The 26032-nt window shown below is 42.9% G+C and overlaps 1 protein-coding gene across 1 annotated transcript in view; it reads left to right on the top strand.

The window, feature by feature from the left end:
• The window catches only part of stab2 (stabilin 2), a 179750-nt gene that overhangs the window by 44014 nt on the left and 109704 nt on the right, over window positions 1-26032 (top strand). Inside the window, exons 13-21 of the mRNA XM_060839668.1 lie at window positions 1942-2085; window positions 4987-5049; window positions 5304-5420; window positions 6490-6543; window positions 8802-8882; window positions 11950-12108; window positions 16591-16653; window positions 18050-18145; window positions 24686-24772. Coding sequence (XP_060695651.1) covers window positions 1942-2085; window positions 4987-5049; window positions 5304-5420; window positions 6490-6543; window positions 8802-8882; window positions 11950-12108; window positions 16591-16653; window positions 18050-18145; window positions 24686-24772 — 864 coding nt within the window. The remainder of the gene's footprint in view (window positions 1-1941; window positions 2086-4986; window positions 5050-5303; window positions 5421-6489; window positions 6544-8801; window positions 8883-11949; window positions 12109-16590; window positions 16654-18049; window positions 18146-24685; window positions 24773-26032) is intronic.

The following is a 26032-nucleotide window of genomic DNA, read 5'->3' as shown; positions in this document are numbered from 1 at the left end:
GAATAATCAAGAGTGCACAATAGAGATCCCAATGATTATTCTTATCCAGTGGTCATCGTGTGTTACCGTTCACTGACAGGGCCTGGGTAACTGTGGTACAATGAATAGTGTTGATACAGGCTCCTCTCCATTGTGCAGCTGACCAGGAATTCCTTACTCCCCGTCCTTGACATGTGTTGGGAGGACTTACAAGTTAATAACAACTTGTATGGCTACAATAACCAACGGTGGCATTGTGGCAACAAACTAGGGACAACAAGCAATTCAGAAACTTCCCAGTTAGAATCATAGAATCCCTACTGTGTGCAAAAAGGCCCTTTGGCCCATCAAGTCCACACTGACCCTCCGAAGAATAACCCACTCAGCCCCAATCCCTCCTATCCTATAGTTACCCTCATTAATGCACCAAACGTACACATCCCTGAACACAATTTAGCTTGGCCAATTCACCTAACCTGCACATGTTTGGGTTGTTGGGGGAAACTGAATCACCCGAAGGAACCCAGGCAGACACACGGGGAGAATGTGCAAACTCCACACAGACAGTCACCCAAGGGTGGGATCAAACCCGGGTCCCTGGCACTGCGAGGCAGCAGTGATAATCACTGAGCCACCGATTTGTATCATCAAATGCAAAACATGGCCCATTATCTCTGGATAAACAAAGCAAGGGTAAGTACTGATGGACTTTATTCACACAGTTTATCTCGATTGTATGTTTCGTCCTACAAGCTTAAGGATCAGGATAAAGTTGTAATGCTGTAGCATATTTGATTGATTGGAAATGTGTAAAAACGTGCATTCACCTCGGGCTGTGTTCATACTACAACCATAATGGTGTAAAGCAGTTGGATTCACACAAAATTAAAAAGGTGCAATTTATATCTAAATTCAAGGTTCAGTGGCTCAGATGTGAAGCAGAGTGAGATTCCACGGAGGGGGAACAGTTGCTGTCTCACTCCTTATGAATGGGCTGTGCCCATAACACTACAGTTATAGTGTAAATGCAGTCCTAAAGAACAACAATGGGAATAGAATACAAGAGTAGGGACGTGGTGCTGAATTTGTACAAGATTTCAGCTGGAGTATTGTGTACAGTTGTGGGTGCCACATCAAGGCAAGGTTTGAATGCAATGGAGAAAAGGCATAAGCAATTGACCCGAATAGTTCCAGGAATGAGAAACTTCAGCCATGAGGACGCATTGAAGAAGTTGATTGTTCTCCCAGGAGCGTAGAAGGCTATCGGGAGACCTGATTGAAGTTTTAAAATCGTGAGCGGCCAGACAGAGCAGATCAGCTGAAGCTCTTTCTACTTGTAAAAAAAAAAGTAATGAAAATGCGTAGATTTAATGAAGTACGAGTGATGTGAGGAAAAGCTTTCTCCCACAGTGGATTGTTGGGCTAAGGAATGCACTGCCTTGAAGTGTAGTGGAGGCAGGTTCAATTGGGGCATTCAAGAGGGAATTGGATGATTAATTAGATAGTAATGGTGTACAGGGAAATGGGCAGGAGATTGTATCAGTATTGGTACAACAGGCAAAATAGCCTCCTTCTGCATTGTAATAATTGTGATTCTGTGACTCAGAGGAAACTGTAAGTAAGACAATGTACTAAGAGTTGTAGGTGGATTCTCAAAATTCATGAACTTCCTTCCTGACCCCATATAGCCTTCATCAATTCAAGAACGCAACTCACCCCCACCTTGTCAACAGCAATGAGGGAATGGGCAATAAAAGTGGGCCCAGCCAGTGATACCCAGTGCCCATGAAAGAATAAATAAAAAGCAGTCCCAAAGAAGACTGGGCTGAAAATGTTAACTGTTTCTCTCTTTACACATTCTGCCAGATCTGCTGAGTTTCACCAGCACTGTCTGCTTCTATATGTATTTCTCTATGTGTTTTAGTTGTGTTTATGGTTATCTTTTATGTTTTTCTTTTTTAGTCTAACCAGCTAAAGCTGCGCATTTACGGAAACAGCAAGAAAGCACGGATCCTGACTGGGAATGTCATTGCCTCTAATGGTTTGCTACACATTATTGACAAAGTGATGGATGGTATTGAACCCACAGTTAAAAGTAGCAAAGAGGTAAAGTCACTTACCTGCTTTATGTCTTTAACTATAAGCATGAAAACTCCTCTGTTTGAAGGCTTTATCCCATAGCACCATAAGACATAGGAACCAAAGAAGGCCATCCAGCCTATCAAGTCTGCTCTGTCACTCAATGAAATTGTAACTAATGATAATCCTGATCTCTGCTTTCCTGCATTAACCCCATCATCCTTGATCTCTTAATGATTAAAAATCCCTCTATCTCAGCAGTGAATATATTTAATGACCCAGCCTCGACAGTCCGCTGTGTTAAAGTATTTCACATATTCACCACCACCTGAGAGAAGAAATTCCTCCTCAACTCTATCCTAATTCCTCCTTTCCTTTGGTTCGAGACTGTCCTGCAAAGGGGGAAAACTCTTTGGATCTGCCTTGTCAAGCCCTCTATGAATCTTATATGTTTCAATAAGGTCACAACTCATTTTTCTACTGATTCAACAGTCTAACAGGATATTGCTTTACAGTGGCAACAAATATTCTCTTTTCAGGATGGGCATTATGTAGGAGATTTGACTTGATTTATTATTGGCACATGTACCTAGGTGCAGTGAAACGTTTTGTTTTGAATGGAGGACAGGCAGAATATACAATACAAAATGCATTAGGGTCATAAAACAGAACAAAGAATACAATGTTATGGCTGCAGAGAAAGTGCACAAAGAGTGAGATCAACATTAAATTTAAATTTAACAGAGACTAGTTTGGTGATTAGGGATAAAACAAGCAAACCTAAATTTATGGGTTTATAGTCCCACAGTGACAAATGGTGAAGCTGATTAGGAATCAGCCAACACTAACAAAGAGTGGTGAAAGTTGATGCACTGTCATAAAAATCCAGCTGGTTTGCTATATCCTTCAGGAATGGGAGTCTGTCACCTCATTATTCTTTACACGATTCCCATCTCATAGCATGCAATTGATTCTTAGTCCCCTATTGGTAATTTAAAGATCGGCAGTAAATTATTAGTTTGACCCAGATCCCACAACTAAATTAGCAGAACTACCTGGATGTGATTCATTAATGCAAATTAGTCTATAATCACCTGATTAATGAAATCAAAAATTGCTGGAGAAACTCAGCAGGTATGGCAGTCTCTGTGGAGAATGTAACAGAGTTAACGTTTCAAGTCCAACATGGCTTTTTATCAGAACTGAAAGGTGTTGGAAAATTGTGCTTTTTATGTGATTGACAGATGGGAAGGAGGAGCGAGTGGAGCAGATTGTGAGGATATCCAGAGATATCCAAATGGAAAGACGGTGCTTATGGTAATAAAGGAGAGATAGAGGTGTAAAATAGGTGCAGATCATGGGTTCATTTGATGTCTCCTCTCTGATGACAAACAATCTGTGCTAAGCAGAGAAGTTTGTTCTATATCTTTACATCCCCAATTCAAAGAATTTTGGGCACCAAATAACATTGAACTCATCTTTCATCATCTTCGCCGACCTCTTTGAACAGGAATCCTCCCCTTCCACATGGACCCTTTCAGCCATCTCCATTATCCCCTGACCATGTGAACCCCACTCTATGGCCTCTCGCCAGCCCATGATTTCTTTATTGTGACCATTATCACTGCCTTGGTCTTTAGCTCTGAGCACTCTCACAATCTGTTCCACTCATTCCTCCTCCACATCTGTCAACAGCTTTAAAACCACCACTTTACAACCCCTTTCCATTCTGAAGAACAGCCATACTGGACTTGAAATGTTAACTCTTGTCTCTCTGCCCACACATGCCGAGTCAAAACGTGTGGTGCTGAAAAAGCACAGCAGGTCAGGCAGCATCCGAAAAGCAGAAGAATTGATATTTCAGGGAAAAGCCCAAAATGTTGATTCTCCTGCTCCTCAGATTTTATTTCAGATCGCCAGCATTTGCAGTATTTCGCTTGTATTTTTATGTGAGTCTTACCATGTCTTTTGCCACTTTAACTTAAGCAGACAGAAAATCTGAGTGCACCTCACATGCAACCTTTCCTGTTTGATTTTCTCTACCTGCTCAATGTATGTAGCATTACAGGATTAGGCCATTCAGCCCCTTCAGCTTGTTTTTCCATTCAGTCCAATCCATTTCCTTGAGTTGGTAGTATATCTGTCAGTGTTCTTGCACAACAAGAAGCCATTAGTCTAAATTTCAACATTTTCAATTGATCCAGAGCTTCAAGAGCTCCTTAGGAGGACAGAGGTCCAGAGATTCATTACAACTTGTGAAAAGCAGTTCTTCTTGTCACCCTCACCCAGAAACAGCCTGCTTTAAACTTGTATCTGTTTATTCTGGTCTTCACCCTCCTTGGGAGAACATCTTCTATCTTTCTCTCGACTGTCAATTCCTGTAATCAACTTCAACACCTCGATAAGATCACCTGTAAATCGTCTATACACAAGACCAGCCTGTGCTCAAATTTGACCCTTTCATGTTTCAGCTCTGATCAATTCAACTTCCCTGAGCTAAAGAGGAAAATCTTTCTATCTTATAGGAATGGCTCAGTGGTTAGCACTGCTGCCTCACAGCGCCAGGGACCTAGGTTTGATTCCCTGTGGACTGTCTGTGTGGAATTTGCACATTCTTCCCATGTCTATGTGGGTTTCCTCCCACAGACCAAAGATGTGCAAGTTAGGGTGGATTGGCCATGTTAAATTACTCCTAGTTTCCAAGGCTGTGCAGATTAGGGGAGGATTACCTGGATGGGGGTGGAGGTTGAAGGTGGTTCTGGGTTGGATGCTCTTCAGAAGGTTGGTGTGGACTCAAAGGACTGAATGGCTTGCTTCCACACTGTAGGGATTCTATGATTCTTACGACCTCTTGATTTGTATCCAGTATTGGGCAGGTTTGTTTGTCCAAGTGATTAATAAGGTTGTGTTTTTCCCTTGCTCCCTCAGAAAAGCCTGTACACAATCATTTCGGAAAATGGAAAGTTTAAGAGGTTCATGGAATTACTGCAGGTAAGAGTTCATCAAACAGGATATCGCAACTTTTCAGAATAACTAATGATACCTTCAACTGTCTTCTCAAAAAACCGCATTCCTTTTGGCTTCCTTAAGTCAGAACTTCAACCAGTTAATGCCAGTCTTATACTGAAGTAAGAAAACTAATAATGGCCACAGCTCACCTACACAGCTTGTTCTACTCAGTACACAATGCCTCGTGGTGGCTTTCTGTACAACTCCCTTCATTCACAATATCCTCTTACAAACAGAAATGTGATCTTGACCAACTCCTCGAGACCTCTGGACCATTTACAGTTTTCGTCCCAAGCAGTAGTGCCCTGAACGGGATGGAAGATGGAGGATTGGATTATTTGCTTTCAGCAGAGGTAATAAAATTTTAGATTTCTGACATGGAGATTTTATTGCAACGCGTACCTCTTCTCAGGGAGGTCTGTTGGCATATTGTCTGGCACTTTGGCAAGGGGTCAGCTTTTGCAGAAGCAACAAATTGCCAGTTTGTGTAATCACACAAGCGATGGTTTCTCTCACCCCTTGGAGTTATTTAACTGTATGTTTAAAATGGGGTGTCTGAGTATCAACCTTGACTTAGGCACAAAAGGTCATGAGTCAAGACTCACTTCTGAGCCTTATGCGCATAACCTAGGCAGCCATGACTAATACAGCACTGACACTATCCAACTGTCAAAGTGCCATATATCAGATGATACCAAGACCTATCACCCTGTTGAGATAGATATAAGAATCTCAGCACATGGAAGAAGAGCAGTAGAGATGCCCCATTGTCCTAATGAAATTTATCCCTTGATCAGCCCTCCCGAAAGGAGGTTCTTCCCTCCTAATATTAGATTGCTCTATGCACCTCCTCTGCATTCATAACCTTTTATGCCTCATTCTGCCTAAACACCCTGTGATCTGTATGTCTTTGTTTGATATGATCTGTCTGTACTGCTCGCAAAACAAATATTTTCACTGTACTTAGGTACATGTGACAATAATCAACAAATCAATAATTGTTGCTGTGGCAAATTTTATTTGGTCAACAAAACAGCAGAGACTGTGCTTCAAAGATAATTCATTCACCATGAGGGACTTTAGCATGTTATAAGGATATGAAAGGCATTATAAAAAGCACCTGCAAAATACCTCAGATGCTGTAAATCTGAAATAAAACAGGAAAATGCTGAAAATACTCAGACGATCAGGAAGAAATTAGAGTCAATTCACTTCAGATAGATGACCATCAAAATGCAAACCTTTTGTTTAAATGGGATTCTTTTCTGAGTTTGTGAATATAGGTGAATGATAAGCTCCATGAGTCTGACTACTGAAAGTATAATTTTGAAATGTGCCCCTCTCTATGTATGTAGTAATCTGTTCTATGCCGTACAAGAACTTTTTTGTGCGCATTGGTAACATCATCTCTTTCCTATTCAGGGAAAGCAGAAGCTTAAAGAGTTGGTGAAACATCACATCATTCCTAAGACTGAGGTGAGTTCTTCTCTACTCAGAAAACATTTGTGGAAATAAAAAGCCAAGAGAAAAAAATACCATGGATACTGGAAATCTGCAATAAGAACAGAACATTCTGGAAAAACTCAACTGGTTAGGGCAGCCTCTGTGGAGAAACAGAATTATTTCTACCCCCCTCATCCCCCCCCCCCACACCCACCCCACCAACCCCAAGGCTCCCAGCCTCATTCCTGATGGAGGGCTCTGGCCTTAAATGTCGGTTTTTCTGCTCCCCAGATGCTGCCTGACCAGCTGTGCTTTTCCGTAACACATTCTCAACTTTAATGTTTCAATGACCTTTCATCGGAGAGGAAAACTAATTTAGAAGTGGACAGAGAACTTGGGTAACAGGTGGGGAGGCAGGAAAGTGTGGTGAAGATATTAGATGAAGGAACAGGAGGGAGATGGCCTTTGGTAAAGAGGAAAGGCAGGAAAGGTTAAATGACAAAATGGATGATTGCGTGAACTAAAAGGAACAAAAAACAAAAGGTAATCACAGAACAGTTCCATACAGAAAGAAGCCGCACAGCCCATCGTGTGTATGATGGCTCTCCAAATGAGCATTCACTCAGTGCCATTGTAGTTTTGTATTTCCTTTATTTTCAGATAACCATCCTATTCCCATTTGAAAGCACCAATTGAACCTGTCTCACCACACCCTCAGGCTGTCCATTCCAGACCTGAATCACACATTCAATGAGGAAGTTTCTTTCCCTCATATCACTTCTGCTTCTTTGATGAATTACTTCAAATCATAGAATCCCTGCAGTGTTGAAGTAGGCCATTCAGCCCATCAAGACCACACTGACCCTCCAAAGAGCATCCCTCACAGACCCACTCTATCTATGTCACCCTGTATTTCCCGTGGCTAATCTACCTAGCCTGAACATCCCTGGACACCATGGCCAGTCCACCTAACCTCTACCTCTTTGAACTGGAGGAGGAAACTGGAGCAGCCAGAGGAAACTCCACACAGACATGGGGAGAATGTCCAAACTCCACACAGACACTCACCTCAGGCTGGAATTGAACCCAGGTCCCTGGTGCTGGGAGGCAGCAGTGCTAACCACTGAGCCACTTTGCCACCCCAGTGCAAACATTTACTCACTATTTTCTCTGTACAGACATTTCGTGATTTCAAATGCTTCAGTCATTTCTGCACACTGTCATCTCTTGTCCAAGGAAGAATTGTCCCAGCTTCTATAATCTATCCTCAAATCCGAAATTCCTCATTCCTGGAATTGTTCCTGTAAACCTTTTCTATATTCTCGCCAATGTCCTCACACCCTTCCTAAAATGTGGTGCTGATAACTGGTCACTGGAGTCAAACTGTAAACGGCAACAGCAGAATCAATGCTAGTATGCACTGTCCGACGAAATGGGATCAGTGGCTATGGTCTGAAATTATTATGTGCTGTGAAGACTATACAGTACCTTCAGAGTGCATGCAGTATGGGGAATTAATTTTTATATAGCGATCAAAAATACAATGATTGAAAGGCTAGAGGTTTTTTACGACCTCTACCATCAGGGAGGAGGTACAGAAGCCTGAACACATGCACCAGCCGGTTTCGAAACAGTTTCTACGTTATTGTTGTTAGAATACTGAATGGACTCACAAACTCTTAACATTTGCCTGTATCTGTGTTTTCGTTTTTGCTGCTGTTTACCTATTATTTACTTATCTATGCTCCTTAACTCTGTGATCTGCCTGTGACAAAGCTTTTCACTGTGCCTCAGTACACGTGACAATAAATTCAATTCAATTCAATAGAGGAAACAGATCTTGCAATGCATTCAAAAGAGCATTGGGGAAATACTTGCAGTAAAAAGTCAGGGGATTAGGGTCAACTGTAAATCTTTATCAAAGATCTGACATTGTCATCGCTGATTATAATGGATGGCAAAGACAGTAATGTCACAAAACCAATTTGCAGTCACCCAGTGGAAGGGTTATGCAAAAATTGATCCTGAGATTGTTCTTGTGTCCAAGATCAGGAACAGGGAGGTTGAAGGGAGAATGAGGCAGAGGTGTTTGTTAAAATGGGAAGTTACAAATAGCTGGGCACCAGGGCTATTGCAGACTGAATGAAAGATTTTGACACAGCTAACACCTATTCTGAATGTGGTCTCCCAAGCATAGAGAAGGTTGTACATTAAGCAATGAAAATGGCATATTGAATTAGCTGAACAAGAGTAATTTATTCCTCACTCTGTCTTTCTTCTGTATAAACCAGCTGGAAGTTTCAAGTCTTCTCTCTTCACCCACCATCCTGAGCTTAGCAAATCAGCGGGTGACATTGAATGTGAGCTACAATGTAAGTCAATCCTTTCCTCAGTACCAAGCCTACATTCACTTGTTTTAATGTACTTTATTTTATTAGAAAAGGTTGTAAGTCAACAACACAGGCCATCTATTTTGATATAACTTTAGAACTTTGTGTGATAGTGCAGTGTGAAATGTAAATGACAGCCTATCTAACCTCTCTCTGGATTCTTATTCCCATTGATTTCAACAAAAATCAGGAAAGATGAGGAACACTAACAAATCTGTCAATAATAGCTCATCCATAGTTGTCACTGAGAAGGTGGGAGTCTGCCATCCTGACCCTTAAACTTCCTCCATCACTGATACTCAGTAGCAGCTGTATGTACCATCTACAAGATGTACAGCAGAAATTCACCAAGACTTCTTCAAAACCAACCTACAACTTCTACCAATCCAGAAGGACAAGGAGAGAGGATATTTGGGAACACCACCCCCTGCAAATTCCCTTCCAAGCAACTCACTATCCAGCTTTGGAAGCATATTACTGTTCCTTCAGTATCGCTGGGTCAGAATCCTGGAACTCGCTCCCTAACAACCCTCTGGATGTAGCTAAATCCCAAGATTCAAGAAGGCCACTCATCACCACCTTCTCCAGAACAATTAAGGATTGGCAATAAATGCTGACCTCTCCAGAGTTACTCACATTTAGTGAATGAATACAAAGACTACTTAGCTCCAGTACTGAAGGTGTTCTAACAGAGATATTCATGAGGAAAATGTAGGATTTTGAGCCAGAAATTACATTTATTGAGTCAACTGTTAGTTTTTTTTTTCTCTTACCCAGCTGTGCCCCACACAAATTGTGGTTAATGAAGGACCTGGAGTACCCACAAGCTCTCGCAATTGGGCCACCAAAGCCCAGGAATCTCAATTCTATCTGTGCTTGTATTTCTCATTCTCTGCTTCATTCCCATTTGAATTCTGAGGGACCTAATGCATCCCACCATGATCTGATGCTGTCAGTGTTTTGAGTGGTATGCAGTTTGCTGAGAGTGTGAAGTTAAATGGTCCTTGAGGCTCCTTTGTAACCACCAAGCATTTTACATACATACACACACATATAAATAACAATATACACACTGAGAACAAAACATGAGCACTCCTTGTGTATTATTTCTCATGTGAAGCATAAATAAGGGAATGGAAATGTACAGTGTCTCAGGTGCTCCCAAGATAATGTGACCACAGTGATGCTTTTCCATTCATGGATGAATCAAATATTGGTGCAATGTGAGTGCAGCAATCTTGTTGATTTGCTTCAAAAATGTAGCATTTATCATTTGTGTCAGCTGTGGCTGTGTTGACAGCAGTCCCAACTCTGAGTTTTCCAAGTTCAAGACCTGCTCCAGGCCTTTATCATAAACACAATAGGCTGGCATTGAAAAGACCAGCCTGACTCACCGTTGAAGTAGGATCAGCACAGAAGTCCAAGCCCTGTTCTTGACTTACTTGCCAGAGGTAGGAAATGGGAGTGTTAGTCCTGTATTTTGCCACCAGGAATGTTTCTTGGTGCCTTGAATCGACTGACCTTTACCTCAAAACCTTCCCTTCGACATTGCAGCACTGTTGGACGTGCTGCCTTTCAGGTGAATGAGGAGGATTCTGTGGGACTGGTTCTGAAGGAGAGCAGGAGAGTTATATATGGTGACCTGGCTAATATTCATCCTTCAATCAATATGACGCAGACAGATTATCTTGTCAATGAACACATTGATGCTTGTGGCAGCACACTAGGTCTTTCCTATGTTATAACAGCAACTACCCTCCAAAAGTATTTTATTGACTATTGTATTGTTTGGCTGAAAGTGCCTAATAGGTTCTTTAAGGTCTGATCAAAATGAATAGAAGAAGACATGTGGACTTCCGTACAAAGCAAATTTTTTAGCTTACTCTGTTTTAGATTGATGCAAACTAATAAGTGAATCTATGTCTGCTTTACAAATATACAACAAGCGAGTCTCATTGTCTTCTGCCCACTGGCTTACAGCTAGCAGTTGGAGCTCTATCTCAGTTTCCACAGGTCCACAAACCCCAGTCCAATGGTAAAAGGTCCCCAATATAAATGTTATTCTGAATCTCATATTACGTGCTGTATTTCCAATTCTAAGTCCCTTGCCTAAGCAAATAGGCCCAGGTGTGTTACAAAGCAGGTCGAAATGTGTATTGCAGTTGCTGGAGATCAGAGTCAAGATTAGAGTGATGATTCAGAGATGCGGTAGTGTGCTTCCAATTAAACCTGTTGGACTATAACCTGGTGTTGTGTGATTTTTTAACGAGATTAGAGTGGTGCTGGAAATGCACAACCAATCAGGCAGCATCTGAGGAGCAGGAGAATTGACTTTTCGGGCAAATTCCTGATGAAGGGCTTTTACCCGAAACGTCGATTTTCCAGGTCTTCTGTTTTTTTTTAGATTAGACTTACAGTGTGGAAACAGGCCCTTCGGCCCAACAAGTCCACACCGACCCGCCGAAGCGCAACCCACCCATACCCCTACATTTACCCCTTACCTAATACTATGGGCAATTTAGCATGGCCAATTCACCTGACCCGCACATCTTTGTGACTGTGGGAGGAAACCGGAGCACCCGGAGGAAACCCACGCAGACACGGGGAGAACGTGCAAACTCCACACAGTCAGTCGCCTGAGTCGGGAATTGAACCCGGGTCTACAGGCGCTGTGAGGCAGCAGTGCTAACCACTGTGCCACCGTGCCGCCCAACTGTGCCACCGTGCCGCCCAACTGTGCCACCGTGCCGCCCAACTGTGCCACCGTGCCGCCCAACTGTTACAAATCAGTCTGTCCCAAGACAAGGCAAGATCATTGCAGTTACCTTCCAGCCAAAACAGGCTGCTTTTAGACTAAACATGTTTTTAATGTATATTTCTCCAATTGATTATTGCCATGTCCAACTAATCCTTAATAATTAACCCTTAACAATCTAGTTTGGAGATAGCATTTTAAGCCTAACACGGCAGCCGTAAAATGCTTTGAGCAATGTTCAGAGATCCTGAAAAGTGTGATGTAAATGGTGAGTTTTTTTAATCTCTTTCACAGGGGCAGATCTTGCTGGGGGACCATGGTGCAGCTGTTGATGACACAAATATACTTGGCAAGAATGGCAGGATATACTCTTTGACTGGTGTCCTAATTCCTCCATCCATCGTCCCAATCCTTCCACATAGATGCGATGACAAAACGTACAGGGTTACCAAGGTAACAGCTGGAAACAACGCAACATTAGTTGAAGTGTGCTTGTCAAGAGTGTAGTTTGGGAAACAATTTCCGCGAACTGTCTGTCTAGATCTGGTGAGTGGGCAGAAGCAGGAACCGAAATCCACTTTGTCAGTTACCTCAAGGCCAGGTTTGAAATGAAACTTCTGTCTGTGTTGGCAATGAGGGATTTCCTGAGCTAGGATCTCTCTTTCGTCCCTGATCTGAGACCAAAGACCAACTCATCATGAGAGGTCCAATCATTGACCTTGACTTACCTGCCTGAGGTTAGAAAATGTGGCAGTAGCACCTTCTCATCACCAACCCCACCCAAAGCAAAGGATTTCTGGGAAGTGTGAATCACCAGGCCTTTACCTATGTTCCCTGGCTCCCACAATAGTTGCTTCTTGAGAAGCATCTACAAGGCACAGGTACCCAGCAGGTAGAGAAAGCTTTAGCCTTTTGGTGCTCTCCCTAAAGGAAGATTTTATGGCTGCGCCAATATAACATGACTTGGACAATATCCAGGGCTGATAAGTGGCAACTAATATTTGTGCCACACAAATGCCAGCCAAAGACCATTGCCAATGAGATAATCTAACCCTTGACATTCAATAGCATGACCATCACTGAATTCCTCACTATCAACATCCTTGGAATTGCCATTGACCAGAACTGGACTCATCATATAAATACAATGGGTACAAGATCAGAAAATATTTGCTGTCTGACCAGACCATTCCTGAATTTCCTCTCGGTTTTCCCTTCTCAAAAGAGAACAGCCCCAGTTCGGCAATCTATCTTTGGAACTGAAGTTCCTCATCCTTGGAACTATTCCTGTGAATCTCTTCTACAATCTCTCCAATGCAACATTCCGAAAGTGCAGCATCCAACATTGGTCGCACATTCCAGTGTCAAACTAGTGTCTTAACAAGTTCAACATAACCTCTTCAATCATGTGACCCTATCAATAAAACCTAGGATACTGTCCAATTTATTAACTGCTGTTTGCTACCATTGATGGCTAATGCACATGTATAAAGGTCCTTCTGCTCTTACATTCCCCTAACAATTGTGTCCTTTATTTCATTATGTCTCTCCATGTTTTTCCTCACAACGTAACACATTCCATTTCTATGCACTGAACTTCACCTGCCCCCGTCCATCCAATCCACCAATTTGTCAATGTCCTTTTCAAGTTTAATGCTATTCTCTTCACAGTTTGCAATGCTTCCAAGTTTCATATTACCAGAAAATTTTGAAACAATGCCCTGTACTCCCAGGTCTAGACCATTAAAATATATCAGGAAAAGCAAGTATTTCAACACTAACTCAGGGAAACTTCAACTGGTTAACATTGCTGCGTCACAACGCCAGGAATCCAGGTTTGATTCCAGCCTCAGGTGACTGTGTGGAGTTTGCACATTCTCCCCTGTGCGAGTTTCCCCCGGGTGCTCCGGTTTCCTTCCACAATCCAAAGATCTGCAGTTTAGGTGGATTGGCCATGCTAAATTGCCCATAGTGTCCCGGAATATGTAGGCTGGGTGGGTTAGCCATGGGAAATGCAGGGTTACAGGTATGGGGTGGGTCTGGGTAAGATGCTCTTCAGAGAGTTGGCATGAACTCGAGGGGCTGAATGGCCTGCTTCCACATTGTACAGATTCTATGAAGTCTTCCTCTAGTCTGAAAAATAATCATGAACCATTACTCTCTGTTTCCTATCACTAAACCAATCTTGTGTCCATGTTGTCTCTGAACCTTTTATTCCATCAGCTCTAACTTTATTCTCATGTCTGTTGTATGATACTTCTTCAGGTGACTTCTGGAAGTTGATGTACATAAATCTAACTATTCTCCTCGGAACAGCTTCTTCCAGAGTCAGGGGAGAGAGAAACAGAACTAGGGGGGGTATATTTTTAAGGTGAGTGGAGAAGGATTTAAAAGGGACCTGAGAGGCAATGTTTTCACATGGAGGGTGGTTTGTACATGGAATGAACTGTACCTACGTCAACTGTGCAGTTACACCTTTAAAAGACATTTGAACGGGTACATGAATAGGAAAGGTTTAGAGGGGCCTGAGCCAAATTAAGACAAAATGGATGAGTTGAGTTTAGGGAACTTGGTCAGCATAGACTGGTTGAACGAAAGGGTTTGTTTTTATGCTAAATGACTCTTAGTCCAATGACTCTTCTTCGGATCAAAAGGCAAATTTGGACATTCCTTCCAGAAAGGACATTAGTGAACCAGATGGCTTTTAATAACAATTAATGATAGTTATAACTCCAAGTTTGTATTGAATTTTTACTTTTTGCCTTGTTGGAATTTGAGCTCATGTCTCTTGACCACTAGCATGAATCACTGAATGACTGATAGTGAAGAAGGCGTTTGGTATGCTTTCCTTTATTGGTCAGAATATTGAGCACAAGAGTTGGGAGGTCATGTTGCAGCTGTACAGGACATTGGTTAGGCCACTGTTGGAATATTGCGTGCAATTCTGGTTTCCTTCCTATCAGAAAGATGTTGTGAAACTTGAAAGGGTTCAGGAAAGATTTACAAGGATGTTGCCAGGGTTGGAAGATCTGAGCTACAGGGAGAGGCTGAACAGGCTGGGGCTGTTTTCGCTGGAGCATTGGAGGCTGAGAGTGACCTTATAGAGGTTTATAAAATTATGAGGGGCATGGATAGGATAAACAGACAAAGTCTTTTCCCTGGGGTCGGGGAGTCCAGAACTACAGGGCATAGGTTTAGGGTGAGAGGGTAAAGATATAAAAGAGACCTAAGGCAATTTTTTCATGCAGAGGGTGGTTCGTGTGTGAAATGAGCTGCCAGAGGATGTGGTGGAGGCTTCTCAGCCCATTGGCCCATCTGGTCCAGACCCTATTGTAATCTGAGGTAACCCTCTTCGCTGTCCACTATACCTCCATTTTGGTGTCATCTGCAAACTTACTAACTGTACCTCTAATGCTCGCATCCAAATCATTTATGTAAATGACTAAAAGTAGAGGGCACAGCACCGATCCTTGTGGCACTCCACTGGTCACACGCCTCCACTCTGAAAAACAACCATCCACCACCACCCTCTGTCTTCTTCCTTTGAGCCAGTTCTGTATCCAAATGGCTAGTTCTTCCTGTATTCCATGAGATCTAACCTTGCTAATCAGTCTCCCAAGGGGAGCCTTGTCGAACGCCTTACTGAAGTCCATCTAGATCACATCTACTGCTCTGCCCTCATCAATCTTCTTTGTTACTTCTTCAAAATCCACTGCTCTACCTTCATCAATGTGTTTTGTCACTTTCTCAAAGAATTCAATGAGGCTTGGGTCTATGAATAGGAAGGGTTTGGAGGGATATAGGTCGGGCGCTGGCAGGTGGGACTAGATGGGGTTGGGATATCTGGTCGGCATGGACGGGTTGGGCCAAAGGGTCTGTTTCCATGCTGTACATCTCTATGACTCTATGACTAGTCCAGCGTCATTACCACTATACCTACCTTACTGTCTCACTCCCAAATCAAGATTTGTACTAATATATTTAACCAGCCAAATGTTACTTGCAAATGTAGATAGCTAACACAGTCTTGAGATGCCTATAACAAATGTGATTCCAGTAGATACCAAAAGTCAAAATAATGAAGTATTTGACAATTTCTGTAGTATGCAAATACATGTCCATATAATATCAGTGAATGGTTACTGTTTTAATAGATTAGTGTCATCTTCATACAAGGCCAACCTTTTAACTTTCCTTTAAACAATGTTTATTAACAATTTTTACTTGATGATAAAGCAGCAGAGTTCTTTGCTCACAGTTACATTAACTCCAACCATTTGGCAGAGTCCTATCACATGACTACTGAGGTCACAGTTCATCACAGCATATCTATGTATTCATTAGACACTATTTCTACATCTTCAGCACAGCAGGAGGCAATTTATCCCATCATGACCATGCAGGCACCCAGGAATCAGAGATCTGCATTGAACCTGCTGATGGTCAGACGTGGAGCAAACACACACTCAAGGAACATTCACAGTGCAGTGGCCATCGGCACTCTAGCCCACCCTAGTTCCCACTCCACTCAGTGCTGTACTGCCTGTTCCAGTCACTACCCCATCCCAGTCCCCACTCCACTCAGTGCTGTACTGCCTGTTCCAGTCATTACCCCACCCCAGTCCCCACTCCACTCAGTGCCCTACTGCCTGTTCCAGTCACTGCCTGACACTAGTTCCCACTCCACTCAGTGCCCTACTGCCTGTTCCAGTCACTACCCCACATTAGTGCCCAGTCTGCTCAGTGCCCTACTGCCTGTTCCAGTCACTACCCCACACTTGTGTCCACTCTGCTCAGTGCCCTACTGCCTGTTCCACTGTCTCTTGTGCCTTGACCTTCTTAGGAACGATAGGGTTATCATAGTAAGGTTTAAAAATGTGTGTGATCCTGTACGATAGATTACAATACACCCATTATTATATTTTTGTTGTTCAGGGTTCCTGTGGAAGTTGTGCTAAAATATTTTTCAGCTCTTGTCCACCTGGAATGGCTCCAATGGTAAGTGATAATTTGGGTAATTACAGTAAACAAATGACATGTTTATTTAATCAGTTAGTTAATGGTTTCTAGGCTTGTGCACATTCATCTGGTGAATGTGTTTTGTTCTGAACAAGGTGAAGGTGGAAATTATAGAAGAATGTCTAACTGGTCAATGTTGGTAATGATCTTGCTATCTACAGGAGAATTCCTATTCTAAACGTTTACATAGGTGGTTTCAATGTCGATCATTGATCTGAAGACCAGCATTGGTCTTTAGGTTGGCATAGTAGTTCAATAGCTAGCCCTGCTGCCTCACAGTACCATGGTCCCAGGTGTGGAATTTACACGTTCTCCCCGTGTCTGCGTGGGTTTCCTCCAGGTGCTCCGTTTCCTCCCACAATCCAAAGATGTGCAGGTCAGGTGAACTGGCCATGCTAAACTGTCCATAGTGTTAGGTGCATTAGTCAGAGGGGAAATGGGTCTGGGTGGGTTACACTTCGGAGGGTCAGTGTGGACTGGTTGGGCCAAAGGGCCTATTCCCACATTGTAGGGAATCTAATCATAAGAGATGGAAGCATCTCATTTAAAAAAAATCAAGAATAAACACTTTCCATTTAGGCAGCACCCTTAAGATAGAAACACAATGTAATTACAGAAAAACTGATGGCAAGCATGGAAGGAGATTTGACCCCTTTCATTTTGGTGAGTTGCTAGAGGCAGGGGAGTATTTATTCAGGGAGGAGGAGGAGATTCTGTCTCCCTCCATCTCCATCTTAAATCTGTGATGGAAAGTGAACAATCTTCCTTTCTGTTCCAACAGTTAAGGCTCTTAAGAGGGTAGTTAATGCCCACATAGGGGCTTCAACATGCTGTCACCATTGTTAGGCCTATGGTTGAGAGGCTAATGTCTCATTGAAAGGCACTTGATGCCTGTTTGAGGGGAGGTTGGGGGCCTCACTCCTGAAAGCCAAGCCATTGCCCCAGTTGCTGATTCTACTATCCCTTCATTTACCTTCCGTCATCGCTCAGTTATAATATTGTTTTCTAAAGGAGGGGAGATGAAAGAGAGAAATGGAGCAGCAGAGAGATTGAAGGAGAGAATTCCAGGGCAAAACATCTAAAGGGCTGACCACCAATAGTGGAGTGAAGGAGATCTATGTGTGTTATTAATTTCATTATAGATGAACTTGCTGTCTTCTCCCTCACATTCTTCCCCCTCCTCACTAAGGATAGCCCCACATGCATCAATAATCTAATCAAGCCTATTCTCTTTACATTCCTGAAGTTGTGAAGCACTTTGCATCAGATATGTCTTCCGTGTAACTAAGGTAACGCAGATATCGGGATTGTTATGTTGTTTCTGTTCAATTCAAGAACTTAAACTGCCGTTTTTGTGATTTACTATCTGATTTAGGACACCTTTACCCATGGCTGCGTTTACATGAACACATTTATAGAATTGAGACTGCCAACACAAGGCTGTAGCAGAAACTGCAATGAAACAGTAATTGTAAGTAGAAACCAATAACATGAACATTCAGAATGTAAAGTGCCAGGGTAGAACTTGAACTCAAAGGGCAGGATTTTACGGGTCTCGTAATGACACTGATACAGATGATGACAGGAAGTGCAATTTATGAGTAAAAATATTGTATTCAGTAGAGTTCAGACAGATAAGAGGAATCTGATTAAAATGTAAAAATTCAACAAAAAGAACTTGGAGCACAGCGTCATAGTCCCTTGAAAGTGGAGTTGCAGGTGGACAGGGTAGTGAAGAAGGTGTTTGGTAGACTTGCCTTTATTGGTCAGTGAATTGAGTATACGGTTGGGCTGTCATGTTGCAGCTGTCCAGGACATTGGTGAGGCAACTTTTAGAATACTGCATTCAATTTTGGTCCCCCTGCTATAAGAAAGATGTTAAAGGGTTTAGAAAAGATTTACAAGGATGTTGCCAGGGTTGGAGGGTTTGAGCTACTAGGGGAGGTCAAATAGGTTGGATTTGGAGTGTCGGAAGCTGAGGGATGACCTTGCAGAGGTTTATAAAATCATATAAAGTTAAAAATCACACAACACCAGGTTATAGTCCAACAGATTTAATTGGAAGCACACTAGCTTTCGGAGCAATGCTCCTTCATCAGGTGATTGTCAGGTGATGAAGGAGCGTCGCTCCGAAAGCTAGTGTGCTTCCAATTAAACCTGTTGGACTATAACCTGGTGTTGTGTGATTTTTAACTTTGTACACCCCAGTCCAACACCGGCATCTCCAAATCATAAAATCATATAGGCATTGATAGGATGAATAGCCTTTCCCAATATAGGGGAGTCCAAAACTAGAGAGCATAAGTTTAAGATGAGAGGGGAAAGATTTAAAAGGGACATAAGCGGCCTGAGGGTGGTGTGTGCATGGAAGTGGTGGAGGCTGCTACAATTACAACATTTAAAAGGTGTCTGAATGGGTATATGAATAGGAAGGTTTAGAGGGATAAATGTTGGCAAATAGGTGTAGATTAATTGAGGATATCTGTTTGGCAAGGATGAGTTGGACCGAAGGGTCTGTTTCCATGATGTACAACTCTATAACTGTATAAGAAGGCTGGCCAGACTAATTGCACGGGTATTGTTTCCTCTGGAAGGGGAGAACTAGAACCAGGGGACACACACTCGAGATGTAGGGGAGGTCGTTTAGGACTGAGATGAGGAAATATTTCTTCTCAAAGGATGGTGAACTTGCGAAATCCTTTTTTTAAATAAGGCGATCAAAACTGTACAAAAACTTCAGATGTGGCCTCACCAAGGCCCTAAACAGTTGAAGTAAAATGTCCCTACTTTTATATTCCATTCCCTTTGTAACATCCTATTGCCTTCCTAATTATTTGTTAGGCCTTGGGTTGATTTTGGGATTCAGGTAGCAGATCCTGTGTGCTCCAATGTTCTATATTTCCCTCTTCATTTAAATGATACAGTTTGCTTATTGCTCCTGCCATGCTATGATTGCCCTGAATTTGTTTCCACTGTAAATACCCCTGAGCACAGCAACGACCTCCAACATAAAAGTCAATGCGTTAGCCTGCTAATTGGCAGGTGCAGGTCCTCCAGGCAGCTGCAAGGTTCTCAGAGGGAATGATGATGCCAAACTAGAACAACTGTTCTTGTTTTCCACATATTACTCCACACGCTAAATTTTTGCCCACTCACTTAACTGGGAGAAAGTGAGGACTGCTGCTCCTTTATCGGTCAGAGTATTGAGTGCAGGAGTTGGGAGGTCATGCTGCAGTTTTTGGTTTAGGCCACTTTTGGAATATTGTGTGCAATTCTGGTCTGCTTCCAACGGAAGAATGTTGTGAAACTTGAAAGAGCGCAGAAAAGATTTACAAGGATGTTGTCAGGGTTGGAGGATTTGAGCCGTAGCGAGAGGCTGAATAGACTGGGGCTGTTTTCCCTGGACCATTGGAGGGTGAGGGGTGATCTTATAGAGGTTTATAAAATCATGACGGGCATGGGTAGCGTAAATAGACAAGATCTATGGGTGGGGAGTGCAGAACAAGAGGACATAGGTTTAGGGTGGGAGGGGAAAGATATAAAAGGAACCTAAGGGGCAATTTTGTCATGCAGATGTGGTGCATGTATGGAATGAGCTGCCAGAAGAAGCAAGGGAAGCTAGTACAATTACTGCACTTAAGAGGCATCTGGATGGGAATGTGAATAGGAAGGGTTTAGAAGGATACGGGCCAAGTGCTGACGAATCGGACTAGATTAGATTAGGATATCTGGTCAGCATGGACGAGTTGGACCAAAGGGTCTGTTTCTGTGCTGTACATCTCTATGACTCTATGATTCTATGACTGCAGATGCTAGAAAGTCAGAGTCAGAATGTGTGGTGCTGAAAAAGTACAGCAGGTCAGGCAGCATCTAAGAAGCAGAAGAGTCGGTGTTTTGTGCACAAGCCCTAAATCGATCAATATCCCTTTGCAGCCTTCAAATGGTTTCTTTGCAGCTCACTCTCCTACCTTTCTCTCTGTCATCAGCAATTTAGCAACCATTCCCTCAATCCATCATCCAAGTCATTAATATAGATTATAAATACATGAGGTCCTAGCGCTGATTGCTGTGGTACTCCACTTACCCATTCTGCAAACTGTTAGCTAACCAATCCTCTATCCATGCTCATCCTCCCTTCATGGTAATAACCTTTGATGTGGTAGCTTGCTGAATGCTTTCTAGAAATCCAAGTACACTATATCTATAGGTCTCCTTTATGTCTGCTGCTTGTTACTTCCTCAAAGAATTCTAATAAATTGGCCAAACACAACTTCCCTTTCAAGCAACTATGTTAACTGTTCCAATTGCACTGAGATTTTCCAAGTCTCCTCCTGTAATCTTTTTTATAATTGAATTCAACATTTTCCCTCCGACAGATGTTCAGCCGACAGTTTCCTTCTGTGTGTCCGTTTTCCATCTTGGATAGAGGAATTCCCTTTGTTATTGTTCAATCTGCTGGGATCTTTCCAGAACCTAGGGACGTTTGGAAAATTAAATCCAACGCCTCCATTATCTCAGCAGCCACATCTTTCAGACCCTAGGATGAAACCCATCAGAGTCTGAGCAGTTGTGAGGTTTCAGATCTAATAATTGTCTCACCTCCAATAAATCTTTGAGAAATACTAGAGAACTGAGGGACCAGTGAGAATGAAGAAGTGAAAGAATTGAATTGAATTGAATTTATTGTCACGTGTACTGAGGCACAGTGAAAAGCTTTGTTTTGCGAGTAATACAGGCAGATCACAGAGTTAAGTAGCGTAGATAAGTAAATAATAGGTAAAAAACAGCAGCAAAAACAAAAACACAGGTACCGGCGAATGTTAAGAGTTTGTGAGTCTTTTCAGTATTCTAACAACAGTTGGGTAGAAATAGTTCAAAACCGGCTAGTGTGTTTGTTTGGGCTTCTGTACCTTCTCCCCGATGGTAGAGGTTGTAGAAAAACATTGCCAGAGTGGGATGAATCTTTGAGAATGCTGGCAGCCTTTCCTTGACAGCGGGCCTGGAAGATGGATTCTATAGATGGGAGGTTTGTCCAGACCGAGTTCACCGCACTCTGTAACCATCTCCGATCTTGAATGGTATAGTTTGCATACCAGGTAGTGATACATCAAGACAGAATACTCTTGATGGTGCATCTATAAAAGCTGGCAAGGGTATTCGTCATCATGCCAAATTTCCTCAGCTGCTTCAGGAAGAAGATACGTTGTTGGGACTTTGTAACTCTTAAAGAGTCCAAGAAAGCTTGTTGTGGATGACCATTCCCAGGAGCTTGATGCTCTCCACTCATTCCACCTCTGTGCTGTGGCATGAGTAACATCACACCGAAAGTCAATAAGGAGTTCCTTGGTTTTGCCGGCATTGAGAGCTAGGTTGCTCTCAGCCACTATTTTTCCAGCTCTTCCACCTCCCGTCTATAGTTTGTTTTATCACCATCTGAGATTCGACCGACTATGGTGGTGTCATCAGCTAACTTATAAATGGCATTAGTCTGGTATTTGGTAACGCAGTCATGGGCATACAGTGAGTACAGTAGAGAGCTGAGTATGTGCCCCTGGGAGGTTCCAATGTTGAGTGTTAGTGAGGATGAAATATTGTCCCCAATTTTCACCGATTGTGGTCTGTGCATCAGGAAACTGAGGATCCAATTGCAGAGAGTAGGGCTTAGTCCAAGATCACTAAGTTTAGTAATCAGTCTTGAGGGGACAACAGTGTTGAAGACTGAACTCTAGCCAATGGGTAAGATTCTTATGTAGCTGTTCTTGGTGTCAAAATGTTCTAGGGAGGAGTGAAGGACAAGTGATATGGCATCTAATGTGGATCTGTTGGTTTGATAGACAAATTAGAGTGGGTCAAGAGTAGTGGGGAGGCTGGAGTTGATTAATGCCATGACCAGCCTTTCAAAGCACTTCATGACCACTGAAGTTAGGGCCACTGGGTAGTCATTGAGACATGCTGCATGAGCCTTCTTAGGCACAGGGATGATATTGACCCTCTTGAAATAGGCAGGGACAGTGGCTGCTGCAGGGAGAGGTTGAAGATGTCTGAGAAGACCTCTGCCAGTTGATCTGCGCATGATCTGAGCGCACGGCCTGGTACTCCGTCTGGTCCCATTGCTTTCATTGGATTCACATGAAGGATTCACTCTGATGCAGTGACTGTTGGAATAGGTTTGTCAAGACTTGTTAGAATAGGTGTTACCTCTCCGCCGAAGTTCTGCTCAAAGCGAGCATAGAAGGCGTTGAGACGATCTGGGAGGGATGTTTCATCATCTGCTATCTTGCACTGTCTCTTTTTTGAGCCTGTGATGTGATTCAGTCCTTGCCATAATCGCCGGGTGTCTGTCTAGGTCTCTTGTTTGGATCAGTATTGGTCCTTGGCTGTTTTAATGGCTCTGCAAAGGTTATACTTGGACTCTTTATATTTGAGTGGGTCTCCTGATCTGAAGGCCTCACACCTGGTTTTTAGCAGGTTCTATATGTCCTGATTCATCCAGGGTTTCCTATTGGGGAACACCCGGATTGGCTTCCTCAGTATGCAGTCCTCCACACACTCGCTGCTAAAGTCTGTGATGGTGGTGGCGTACTCGTCCAAGATACCTGTGGATTGTTTGAACTTGGCCCAATCAGCTGATTCCAGACAGCACCAGAGTTGATCCTCTGCCTCCTCCAACCAGCACTGGACCTGTATCTGCGAGGGGGTCTCCTGCTCGAGCTTTTGCCTGTAAGCCGGGAGAAGAAACATGGCATTGTGGTCAGAGTTCCCAAAATGAGGGTGGGGGATGGAACAGTAGGGATCTTTCACAGTGGTGTAGCAGTGGTCTAAAATTAGTCTGAGTGAAGAAAGAAATACTACTAAACAACATGATGGGACTGAAAATTGACTGGGACCCAATGGTCTTTGTGTTGAATGTGGTGGTGAGACAGGGTGGATACAATAGTGATCATCTTTCTGAGAATGTGCGCGTTTGCAAGTGTAACCCTATTATTTAAGAATAGAGATAGATAGAAGGACCCTACAGGCAAATTAGCTGGGGAACTGTGGACCTGTTAGCCTGACATCCATATTGTAAAGGATGTGATAACTGCACTTGGAAAATTGCAAGTTGTTTGGGCAAAGTCAACATGGATTTACAAAAGAGAAATCATATTTGACAAACCTGTTTTTTGTAACTCCTTGAAAGGACCTTCGGCCCCATCACCAAGAAGCTGAATTGTATGTGTGTGTGTTTCTGTCTGTGTGTGTGTGTGTGTGTGTGTGTGTCGGTCTGTGTGTGTGTATGCGTATGTCTATGTGTATGTGTGTGTTTCTGTCTGTCTGTCTGTGTGTGTGTGTGTGTGTGTGTGTGTGTCAGTCTGCGTGTGTGTATGTGTATGTCTATGTGTATGTGTGTGTTTCTGTCTGTCTGTCTGTCTGTGTGTGTGTGTGTGTATGTCGGTTTTTGTGTGTGTGTATATGTGTCTGTCTGTGTATGTCGGTTTTTGTGTGTGTGTGTGTGTGTATGTGTCGGTCTGTGTGTGTGTGTGTCGGTCTGTGTGTGTGTATGTGTATGTCTATATGTATGTGTGTGTTTCTGTCTGTCTGACTGTCTGTGTGTGTGTGTCGGTCTGTGTGTATAGGTGTGTGTGTGTGTGTCGGTCTGCGTGTGTGTATGTGTATGTCTATGTGAATGTATGTGTTTCTGTCTGTCTGTCTGTCTGTGTGTGTGTGTGTATGTCGGTTTTTGTGCGTGTGTGTGTATATGTGTCTGTCTGTCTGTGTGTCTGTGTGTCGGTCTGTGTGTATGTGTGTGTGTGTGTGTGTGTGTGTGTGTCGGTCTGCGTGTGTGTATGTGTATGTGTGTGTTTCTGTCTGTCTGTGTGTGTGTGTGTGTGTGTGTATGTCGGTTTTTGTGTGTGTGTATATGTGTCTGTCTGTGTGTGTGTGTGTGTGTGTGTGTGTGTGTGTGTGTGTGTGTATAGTATTTGCAGAGTATGACCATTCTTTGCAATTGCTTTCCTGACGTGGTTTCTAGATACCAAAATGCTGCAAAGGATTCTATGGACCAGACTGCCGACAATGTCCAGGTGGATTCCAAAACCCCTGTTCAGGCAATGGTCAGGTAGGAATTACAGAACAAAGCATTTCTTAATGTGAATTTATAAACCCAATGTTTCTTGGGGGGGGCCTGACGAGTAAATATGCATAGGTTATTTTTCCCTTTGAGGGAGAGTCTATGACCAAAAGCTGTAATCTCAGAATAAGGAGTTGTCCATTTAAGACCGAGATGATTGATTTGCTTGGGGATGGTGTGACGATGATATCTGGTTCTGAATTTCCCAATCCTAGTCAAGCACTTGAATTCTTCACTCATGAATTGGGCGTCATTGTCACTTATCACAATATACACTTTCAAACATTCTACAAAATCACTGGTAGTCATTCAGGTCAACTAGTCTAACTCCAAGCAGCCAGAATAATAGTCAACAGTAACAAGAGTAAAGAGGTCTATTCCAATCTTCAACCATTCTTGTCGTACATCATGAACTAGCTCTTTGATTGTAATGAAGAGCAAGCTATTACACTGGCTGGTATGGTTCCTAATCTCCTTATTCTTGTCTGTCCAGGAAAGCACTTCTCTTGCTTTCCTCAAACTAGATACAACCCTTCAATGGCTTGCATGGATGTGCTTCAACCATCCATTATCAAAGAGTCATATAGCACGAAAGCAAACCCTTTAGTCCAACCAATCCATGCCAAACTAAACTAGTTCCACTTGCCTGCACTTGGCCCATATTTCTCCAAACATTTCTTATTCATATACTTAGCCAACCACTTTTAAATGTTGTAACTATACCCACATGCACCATTCCTCTGGAAGTTCATTCCACACATGAACTATACTCTGTGTAAAACAAAAATGCCCTCTTGTCTTTTTAAAATCTTTCTCCTCTCACCTTAAAAATATGCATCTGGACTTGAAATCAGCCACCCTGGGGAAAAGACACCAAAAAGACACCCTAAAACTAAGACCTCATGTTGTAGGTTGCCTGCAAGGGGAAATATCTGCTCAGTGCTATTTTGCCCGTTCCCTCTTGCATTTTATGTACATCTATTTGCTCCTCTCATTTTTCCAAAATCCAGCCAGTTTAGGCCTAAACTGTTCAATCGCTTCACATAAGACATTGTGTTACCTCATATCCTTGGGGTTGGCATGGTGATCAGCACTGCTTCCTCACAACACCAGCGCTACCCTCGGGCAACTGTTTGTACATTCTCCCTGTGTCTGCATGGGTTTCCTTCGGGTGCTCTGGTTTCCTCTCACAGTCTAAAGATGTGCAGGCTAGCCGTGGGACATAGAGGGATGAGATGGGTCTGGGCA

This window comes from Hemiscyllium ocellatum, chromosome 19 (genome assembly GCF_020745735.1).
Source record: "Hemiscyllium ocellatum isolate sHemOce1 chromosome 19, sHemOce1.pat.X.cur, whole genome shotgun sequence".
Taxonomy (NCBI): Eukaryota; Metazoa; Chordata; class Chondrichthyes; order Orectolobiformes; family Hemiscylliidae; genus Hemiscyllium; species Hemiscyllium ocellatum.
This window is presented reverse-complemented; position numbering and strand designations above follow the sequence as displayed.